Source organism: Panthera uncia, chromosome X, assembly GCF_023721935.1.
Source record: "Panthera uncia isolate 11264 chromosome X, Puncia_PCG_1.0, whole genome shotgun sequence".
Taxonomy (NCBI): domain Eukaryota; kingdom Metazoa; phylum Chordata; class Mammalia; order Carnivora; family Felidae; genus Panthera; species Panthera uncia.
In genome coordinates, this window is record NC_064817.1 from 105,532,739 (window position 1) to 105,542,594 (window position 9,856).

The following is a 9,856-nucleotide window of genomic DNA, read 5'->3' on the forward strand; positions in this document are numbered from 1 at the left end:
GGCCGGAGCTGGTTGCAAATTATTCCGCACCGAAACGAGCTTTTCATTGCATTTTACAAGCGAGGTGAGGGCGGGGGCACTCAAGACCTATAAAGGCACGTACAGTGAACGGGTTCAGATCCTGATGCCAGGGTTCAGAAAATGACTCACCGACCGGAGTTCCTTCTTTGTGGCTAACCCGGCACCAAGTGCCCAGCGTGGTGAGTCACCGAGAACAGTGGGCTACAGTCAGTTCTAGGTTATCAATGTCGGCGCAGAAAAGCAAGTCCCGGGCTGTGGTAAACCTAGGCAATTCTATCTGGAATGCATTTTATATGTGCACGCGTGTATTTTTTTCTTGGCCGGAGACTTACCTTCCTAATGATGTTCCCCTTAGGCTATCATTAAAGTTAGCCCGCGCTCCCCAAGCACACACCGCCGACAGCAGGGGGAAGGCAGCCCGTAAGCGACGGGGGTAAGGTCGGCCTGGGACCAAGGGTTCGAAAAGACACAAACGTGCGCGGCAGTACGTACGTGTCTGTGTGCGCGCACAGGATTTCCAGCTGTGCCGCGGAAGAAACACGGTCCACGGAGTGGCAAGGAAGGTGCTGCAAAACTTCCCCAGCCACCGGAGAACAAAAGCGTAAAACCCTTCAGAAAAGCATCTTGGCCTTGAGCCTACCGGTCGCCTTTCATCAGCGCTCACCGGGTATGCCTGAGGCGCGGCGGCCTGTTCTTTCCAACAATCCGGTGCTTATTTTTTCAGGATGCCTCGCCGATGTTTAAGAAGCGTCCCAAGGAGAGTGAGATGTGCACTTACTGCCACGTGTGGACACTCCTGCTGCGAAACGGAGTCCTGTAGAGTCTACGGACCAATGCTCAAGTCTCTCCAAACGCTGATGGATAAAAGTTCAACTTCACACGAAGACTGAACCCTGACCATCGTTTGCGTATTCGAATGACTCCTTGGCAATCGGACAGACAACTTAAGGCTGACCGGGAAAACCCAGGTACGCGTTTCCGGAACGCTCTCCTCTCCATCTTTGCATGACGGCGGCCGCTGCTTCGAGGCCTCTGGGCTCGAGGAAACTTTTAAGAGCACGGAATCCTAGGGGCCCCTGGGTGGCTCAGCTGGTGAAGTGTTGGGACTCTTGGTTTCAGCTCAGGTCACGATCTCACAGTTCGTGGGTTCGAGCCTCACATCAGGCTCTGCGCTGGCGGTGCATGAGCCTGCCTGAGATTCTGTCTCTCCCTCTCCCTCTGCCCCACGCCTGCTCTCTCAAAAATAAACTTAAAAAATAAAAATAATTTTAAAAAGTACAGTATTCTAATAGAGTAGGAATCATTCCCAGGGTACATTTCCTTTGAACCATTCTCACACATTAACAGTGGTGTTCATGTGCGGTGTTCTAAGAGGATCTTCCCAATTGCTTTGGCCAGTCAGTACCTTCTTCACTAGTGACGATATGTTAACAAACTACCAGGAACGAACTTAATGTGAACAGACAGCATCCTAGTGATGCACTCCAGGATTGTAGCACTATCATGACTGTTCCTCGTTCAATTCGACATTTGTTTCTTGAAAAAAAAAATCACGTAGATCCATCTGGGCCAAAATAGTCAAAATCCCAAATGGGGTACCACTGAGAAGCCATGCCTTTAGAATAGGAATCTGTATCTTTAGGGATCCCTCCTCTCAAAGGTAATTAACTAAAAAAAAATTAGGACACTATATGCTACCTTCCATGTAAAAAAGAAAAAACACAACAAGGAGGGAAAAACCTCTATTCATACTTGCTTGCACATCATGAAACTTTGGGAGATATATTTATAAACCAACTAATAAGTTTAGAGTCTGGGGGTAACTGGACAGATCGGATGGATGCTGGAACGGAAGGGAAACTTCCCCTGTATACCTTTATGTAGGTTTTGGTTTTTAAACCCTGTCAAGGTATTAATTACCTAATGAAAAGCTAAACTAGATAACTTAAATATTATAGGGATTTGCCTGACGGATGGCCTGGAATTCCTAGATTACCGTATGTTATCTCCCAGAGAGTTTTCACATCTGTAAGGACTTCCAGGAGAAAGTAACCGGAGGAGGTTAAAAGTGGAAACTGAGCTTGTACAATAAAGTGTATCCCAGAATGCAGAGCTACGTCGTCCCCCCCCCCTCCCAAAACGAAGTGCTGAGTTGGAAAAAATGTTCCCAGTGCTTCTTTTTTCCTGGTTTCGAAAAAGGCAGGAAAGTTGTACTTGGTAGTTTGGCATTTGCTCGAGGGTGAGAAAGCACACACAGGCCTCCTGGAGCAGATCCGGTTATGAACGTACTGCACCGTTCAGCTCTGCAAGTGGACACATTCTGCAGACGCAGAAGGCCAAGCCGGATTTTGTGTGGCATCACCTACATCTATTTTTATGCTGGTTCTAGAATCACAGGTGGCAAATTCTACTTCATGTGAACTGTTAGGTTTCTAACACCGAGGGAGGAAAGTTTTAACGCGCACATCGATTCTCTGTCCTTTGCCTTTTATCAAATAATAGGTGCTGATTACAGACTCTTTTCTGAAATGAAATGTACATCTAAGAGTCGTTAAAATGTTTTTTTCTTAAGGTACAAGAGTGGTGAAGTACTGGGAAAGAAAAAGAACTTCTAAATGACTTTGTAAAACACAAAGTCACATGCTATGAACGGAGACTCTGGAAAAGTCAGGTCTACTAACAAAGCTTTTATTCTACCTCATACTCTGAACTCTTAAGATTTTAAAATATTCAACTTGCCTTTATTCTTTTTTTTGGGGGGGGGGAGAGTGGGGTGCAACGGTGAGCCTGCCAGCTGGTTAGAAGCCAAGAGTTATCCAGTCAGATCTGAATGGAAAAATCTATGATTTGTTTATTCCATAGTTCAAGTTCAAAAGCAAGAGACAATTTAAATAATAAAAGGGTAACAGGGAAAAATGCAAAGAAAGAAAACAAATCCGTCAGAGTCCAGAAGAACCTTCAAGAATATTTAATTCGGAAAATGTTATTGGTGTAGAGAACTTGACTGAAAGAAAACAGCTGGGCAGAGTTCAAGGTTTTAAATTAAAAACAATCTAACAAGGTCTACGGGGATAACTCTTTGAGCCACAGTTTGGAGACCAGATTCATTTCTACCAAGTAAAAGTAATAGCAGTCTAAGCTAAAAAGGAAATTCCTCACAACTGAGGTAGTTACTAAGTATCAGCACACTTTCCAAGTTCTCACAAGGCGGCTGAGCTATTTACAATCCATTTTCCTCATACATAAATGGAGCACCTTTTCAATTTTGTCTTCTGTGATTTGTTTAAAAAAAAAAACACTTATACACACCAGCCAGAATATGCCTATTTTATTAACATCATGCTTTAATAAATAACTGGCTACTTCTAATAAAATTAAGCCTCTGTTTACAACAGCCCCCAATATTCCATTTGACCATTCTGCAGAATTTGGTGTAAAAAGTTGAATGAAATGTAGACCCTGAGCTATCAAGTAATTATGTTTCAATATAAAAATAGAGAATTACTCTTACAACTGAAGATTGAACAAGAACACAAACCACCTCTCTGTGGGTTTTAGCTTCTGTGGAATCGGTTGGGATCTTAATGGCTGTCTAGAGCAGGAAGAGACGTGCAGAATTTTCTTTCTGAAGACTTTCGGGAACTCCTTCTTAAAGTGATTTGTTACATTCTCATAGTTTTATGAGCCGTCGTTTGTGAGGATACAAGCAACGGGTTCCTAAGGGTCACCGCTAAGATACCGTCTTCTCAGATCTATCTCCTCTCTCCCATCCCCCTCCAAAAACAACATCACGTGAAAAGATTCCGGACACGCAGATCACCCGTCCCCCCGCCCCCGGTGGACGTCTTGGCCGTTAGGGTGGCACAGCGCCGTGAACCACTGCCAGTCCTTTGTCTTTTTCATCAGAGAGGCCTGGGCAAGAAGACTCAAGCAGGACACCTTAGAAATCTTTTTTACACAAACTGGAATCCAAAACCAAATGCAAATGCACAGACACAGACTTTTTGAATGTTGACAGCTATCCCGTGAGCCCAGGCTGTACCCTGGTTCTGACTAGCCCCCAGACAGCTCCCTCCACTATATGGCTGGGTTTGAGATCCGGTACACCATAACAGGGGGGACCAAATGAGCTTATCGGTCACTTATTTCGGCCATCGGGGTACCAATTCAAAGCAGGTCGGCGTGGACGTGAAGACCAGCATACAGCGGCTTGCTAAACTCGCCTGGATAAAACACAAAAAGACAAAAACCCACCCCCGAGCTAAGTGTGAACATGTGGTAACTGGGACATCCTGAATGCCTTCTATATTTCCAGGGAGAGTGTATTCAAAAGAAATCTTCTTCTAAATGGGCTACACTTTAAGTATAAACGGGTTTAAGGAAAGGACCGATCTGTGATCTTAGTTTGTGTAACTCAATTCAACCAAGATGGGGATAGTCTGCAGTCTCTTCCGGTCCCTGGCCATAAACGAGGCATAGCCTTCTTCTTGCACTGATACTCGAACACAGCGAACGAGTGTTTCAGAAGCCCCCTGTACGGCCTTCGCGATCTGCCCTAACTTAGTAAAAAACAAAATCACATCCACTCGTCTCCAGATAAGGCAACTAAAACAACAGGGATAAATGGAAATTTCACTGCTTGTTGGGCTTTTCCTTTTAATAAGATAACATGTACAGCTATTTAATATTTCAGAAATACGTACATGTTACATGCCAAGAAAGGACCCTGGTTTTCTTGTAAGAAACAAGGTGAGATCATAATTGAAGGAAAACAAAAAAAAAAACCCACAAACAAAAAGAAAAAAAAAACAACAACAAACAAACAAGAGTGATAAAATCACAAATGCACAACTAACTACAGTTCTGTACCTACACTGTTAGCCACGTTTAACAGAATTCCAGGGGAGCAGGAAGTGACTTGACATCCAAGTCCCTTTTCCCCGCAAAACTGAATGAAAACACAAAGTCAGCCTTTTTGAAACCAGTGGCCACATAGTAAAAACTGTACATCGTTGTCCATTCATTTAAAAAGCAAAGTCACTAGGATGGTATAAAAGTGATAACCGGTTGCCTCCTTAACTTTTTGACGGAAACTTTTTCTCGACAATCAAGAATTATCTCCACTCTCTCTGCATAACCAGGAACAAGATGCAGGAGACAGCGAGGAGGTAGGGCTGTGCCCCAACGCGGGTGCCGGTGCCGCCGGTTTTATCACTGGCGCTCTTCCCCGAGTGGTCAGTCGCGTTGTACTCCAACTCCGAAGGGCACTGCTGATACTCACAACCACTGCCGCTTCCCTCTCCGCTGCTCTCATCGCCTAGTGGTTAAAAAAAACGGAACAGAGGTTTCATTCTGTTTGTTCTCGTCACAAGGCGCCCAAGGACGGGGTGTAAATCTCAAACCGCGACAGACGCTTACTGATATCAAAGAAGTCCACGTCATTCCCGTTGTACGCGTTCTTCATTTTGCTGGTCATGACCCGAAGGGCCATGATCTGACGAAGGATCAACATGTCCGTTTTGCTGGTGTCGACCTGGACCTCTGGGTTATTGCCCTGGTTGGCTAACCCGTTCCCCGTCACTGCGAACAGGTATCTGAAATGAGAAACGACCCTGTGAAGATGATCAGTAAAACAGAAGGTCGCCAAAGATCACCAGAGAATCCTGCTTGGAGTCTAGTTATTTCCGCGGAGGGCGATGCCCCGGAAGTTCTTCCGCTTCTAAAGAGCTTGGATTTCTCCTTTTCCCGGGCAGGCATCTTGTTTCTCCAATTTGATGGGAACCTTTTGGAAAGCCATGGAGGTTGGTGGCTCAGAGTCAAGTGCCGATACGGAGGCTATGGAGCAAAGTTGCTAAGTGTCTAGGGGGAGGGACGCAAGACGTCACCCGAGAAGAGCACGAGACCTTTGGAGAACTGGTGCTTTAGGAGGCGAAGCTGGTGGGCAAAGACCCACAGGGAGGGACCGAGTACCATAAAGACGAAACTACTGGAACGGCCTGAGCCCTGGCTGCAGCCCTCACGCGGGGTTGGAACTGCCGTCACAAACTTTGGGCCCAGTACTCTTTGTAAGTAGCCGGGTGCCTTCCCAATGCCTACGGGGTAAAGCCCATTCCTCAGAACGCCCAGAAGCCTTCCACGTCACTGCCACCTACTGTGAGATGCTCCAGGATGCCTCCCTCAACTGACAACAGACACGGCCCCCTCTGGAGCGCTCCCGGGGCTGACCTGCTCTTGCCTCTCCCGTTCCAGCAGCCATCCTCGTTGCCATTCCCAGCGGCCATCCTCTCGTCATTGCAAACGGTGCTGGGCAGAGAGGACCAGAACTTTTTGGCCTCTTTCAGCTTCTCCTTGACATCGGTAACCTAATGAGGGGGGGGGGGGGGGGGGGGAAGCAAGCGCTCTGTAAAAAACTCACGGCCACCTAAACGTGTGTCTTCTGATCATTTCTAAAGTAGCTCCAGAGTGCTATGTAATTCATTTTCAACTTGAGTCACAAGAGAGAAATGCAGATCAAATGTACACAGAAAAGAGCAAAATCACGCCCATGAACTAAGAGTCGAAATGCAAGCTCTGAACGAGTTGCCCGGATCTGCTGCCCACTCTTCCTCTTTATTACAACCACCATCTGCCGCCTGCCAGCCTCCGTGCCCTGTAGATACAATGAGAAGACACCCTCTCTTCCCACCAGGCTTTTACACTCTGGCTCAAGCATCTAGAGCAACCCCTCTGTGAAAGTGAGTGCCTGTCATCGCACTCCCTCCTCCTACTGTATGCACAGCCTGCTGCCACGTGCTCGTACTTTCCGACCGTCCCAGCGCTTACTACACACCCTCTTTGTCACTTAAGCCTGGGATGTCGGCTTCTCCCTCTTTGCTGGGGCTGAGAACGAGGATGAGTCTTACTGCGTCCCTATAACATGCACAGCGATGGGCACACAGTACATGCATCACGTTTCCTAACTACGTACCGACTTTATGAGCTAGAAAATCAGAGGCAGATTTATTGACATCCGCATGCAAGTTGCTTGAGAAGTTTCACCTGAAAGACCTGCACTTGAAAGCCTTCCAACTAAAAATGCATTCGGAGCAAATGTTTTCAGTTCTTTGCCATTAAACGCGGCCGTTCCTGCCAAACTGCTCACCAGGCGGTCCAAACTAGTGCCGGCTGCTGTGGTTGGGCGTTCCTCAGGGTGATACGGTCTGAAGCGAGCGCTGAAGGCACCTTCAGAGATGGAACGGGAAATCCGGCCGGCCGGGAGGGGCTTGGGAGGTCCACATCCCTGGAAAACCTGCATTGAGGCAAGCACGAGTCACATTAGGGGAGTCGTGTCCCAAGCTGGAGCAGGGGAGGGGCTCTGCCCGTCCTTTCCAGTGTCCTGCCTTCATTACCTTCTGGGACACTTGCACACTGTTCTCTTGCATATTCATAATAGCATCGGAAATCTTCACATCGATGGGGTCCATGACCGATTCGATGTTGAAAGGGCCCTCGAGCCTCTCCGCCACCATCAGCATCGCGTCTAACATGACGTTTGGGGAAGAACAATACAGCATAAACAGTAAATCGTCAGTCTGGCCTTGGGTCATCAGTGTGGTTATTTTATTGTCTCTCGTTTCGGGGGGGGGGGGGGGAGGAGGCATGCATCATAATTCATGTTTTTGTTTCTTTTTTAAAAACGTTTTATTTATTTTTTTTGAGAGACAGCATGAGCAGGGGAGGGGCAGAGAGGGGGACAGAGGATCTGAAGCGGGCTCTGTGCTGACAGGCTGACGCCAGTGAGCCCGACGTGGGGCCGGAATTCACAAACTGCAAGATCATGACCTGAGCCGAAGTCAGTCGCTCAACAGACTGAGCCGCCCAGGCGCCCTTTACAGCTTTTTCTATTACACCGAACTGCTTTTAGTCACTATGCATTGCTAGCTCTCTAAAGTGTGAAGTGGCCAGGTGAATGCTCTATTCCACAGCAAGGAAACCCAATCAGGAATGTTCTATTATACTGATTATTCATTCCTTCGTGTGTCAGTGGCTATCACTGTAAGGCTGTCCGACTCAAAAACGCAAATCTGTTAAAATCCTGGCATATCCCTTTCTTGCTTTCATTTTTGAAATGAAACCCTTTCAGATCCCTGAGTGCACACCTGCAAAGTACAAATGACAGTGTTCCTAGGAATTCTAATGACTTTTCAAATAATGACATTTTGAAAAATGCAATTTTGTGTTAAGATAAACTTCCCATTTCAAACACAAGGGCCTCGAGTAGTAACGCAAAAAGATGTACCTCCTTTTTGTTCTGGTGAAAAGACAACACAAGGCCACAGTACACAGAAAGCCACGTGCTCACAGCGTGAGTCTTCACGGATCAGTCTGCGAGTTACTTTCACATTCTGGAGGAGTCTAGAAGGCTTCGGCACACACGGACTCTCTTTAAATACGCTGTACTTGTTTGTCTGCCGTATGCGCTCGTTGGGATTATGAGGCTTGGTGTTTTCAGTGTCCTCTAATTTTCACCAAGAAATGTCAGGCAAATTGGATGTCCGAATGGGAAAAGGACACTCCTGACAAGCACTGGACTTTTCAACTTGTTCTCTCCCCTTTCCACTCTAGTGCCGAAAGCACGGCAGAAGGGTAGGTAGGCCCATGTTATCCACAGCCTTCAGGTAGGCCAAGGACAGCTCCTAGAAAGGAGGGCTAGTTTCCAGAAGATTATTATGTGCCCTTTTCAAAGAAGGCCGCAGGCCACCACGTGGATCTCCTACCTAAACTTTCCAGTGCAAAGGAGTTTTAGCATCAGCATATCAATGACACCAAATTTGGCCATCAACCTTTCACCTTGAACCTAGGACAAATACAACACACCATTTTAAGGCACGGGGATCATTGCTCTCAACTGCAATGGCGATGTCACAAACCACAAACAGATTTCCGTGAAATGCGCTTTTTTTTTTTTTAAAGTAATAACAAATGAAGTTTCAGGTTGCATTGTGGTAAGCGCCAATAAAGTGACGCTTCCAACCTCTAAGCAAAGGCTGCCGGCATGAATATACCATTGTCCTAGAGGAGGAAAAATGCTTTTGATGTGCTAGCAAAAGGAGACTTTTGTAAACAAGTGGAGCACAACTTAAATGTGTTCATCATTGTCAAAGCATCAGGGCTGGCACGTACAGAAAGCACATTCTTCGCCGAAGAAGTCGCTTGCTCCAAATAAAAATATTATGAATAGACAGATAATAAACATCCAAAATGCAGAGCTTTAAACAAGAAAAAAAAAACCAGCGCGTTTTGAAACTACTTATTCCCCTAGTGGCGAGGAAAGGCCAGATCGCTAATGTGTTTGTGAAAGACTGAAAGGAAACATAAACCCGATTCTTCTGGCTGTTTGGCGTCTTTGTAAACTCTGGGAATGGAGGGAAGCCGGGCCTTTGTTGGGGCCGGTGCCATGGCGCTGGGCGCTGCGCGGCTGAAGAATGCGCGAGCTGCCTCCCACCCCCGGGGGAGTCACGGTCGGCCGTCAGTGAGGCTCTTCCGTAGGAGCCCTGATGTCGAAGCCCCAAGAGACATCCAAAGATGGTTGGTTTGGTGTTTTTTCTTCCGGCTGGTCTAGGCTGCCGGCCTCTTATTTGCGGGGTGTCTGACTGGTTCCTGCCTCCTGCCAGCAACCCTAAGACCCCAATACAAAATTCATGCTGGCAGCAACGTGTGACATGAATAAGGCTGGCTAGGAGTCAGACGACTGTTAACGCAGCTACAGTAGGTGATGGAAAACGAGGCGCAACCAAGCATCACTTATGCTTTTCCAGAAACTGGCTTTGTTTCGGTGTGGGGGGGGGGGGGGGGG

The 9,856-nt window shown here is 47.0% G+C and overlaps 1 protein-coding gene across 1 annotated transcript in view; it reads right to left on the minus strand.

Annotated features, from left to right (window-relative positions):
• Positions 1-2,812: 2,812 nt before the first annotated feature.
• GPC4 (glypican 4) overlaps positions 2,813-9,856 on the minus strand; it is a 109,862-nt gene continuing 102,818 nt past the window's right edge. Inside the window, exons 5-9 of the mRNA XM_049644838.1 lie at positions 7,410-7,540; positions 7,163-7,309; positions 6,247-6,383; positions 5,440-5,615; positions 2,813-5,338 (exon numbers count right to left, since the gene is read on the minus strand). Of these exons, the coding sequence (XP_049500795.1) occupies positions 5,136-5,338; positions 5,440-5,615; positions 6,247-6,383; positions 7,163-7,309; positions 7,410-7,540 (794 nt within the window). The 3' untranslated portion in view covers positions 2,813-5,135. The remainder of the gene's footprint in view (positions 5,339-5,439; positions 5,616-6,246; positions 6,384-7,162; positions 7,310-7,409; positions 7,541-9,856) is intronic.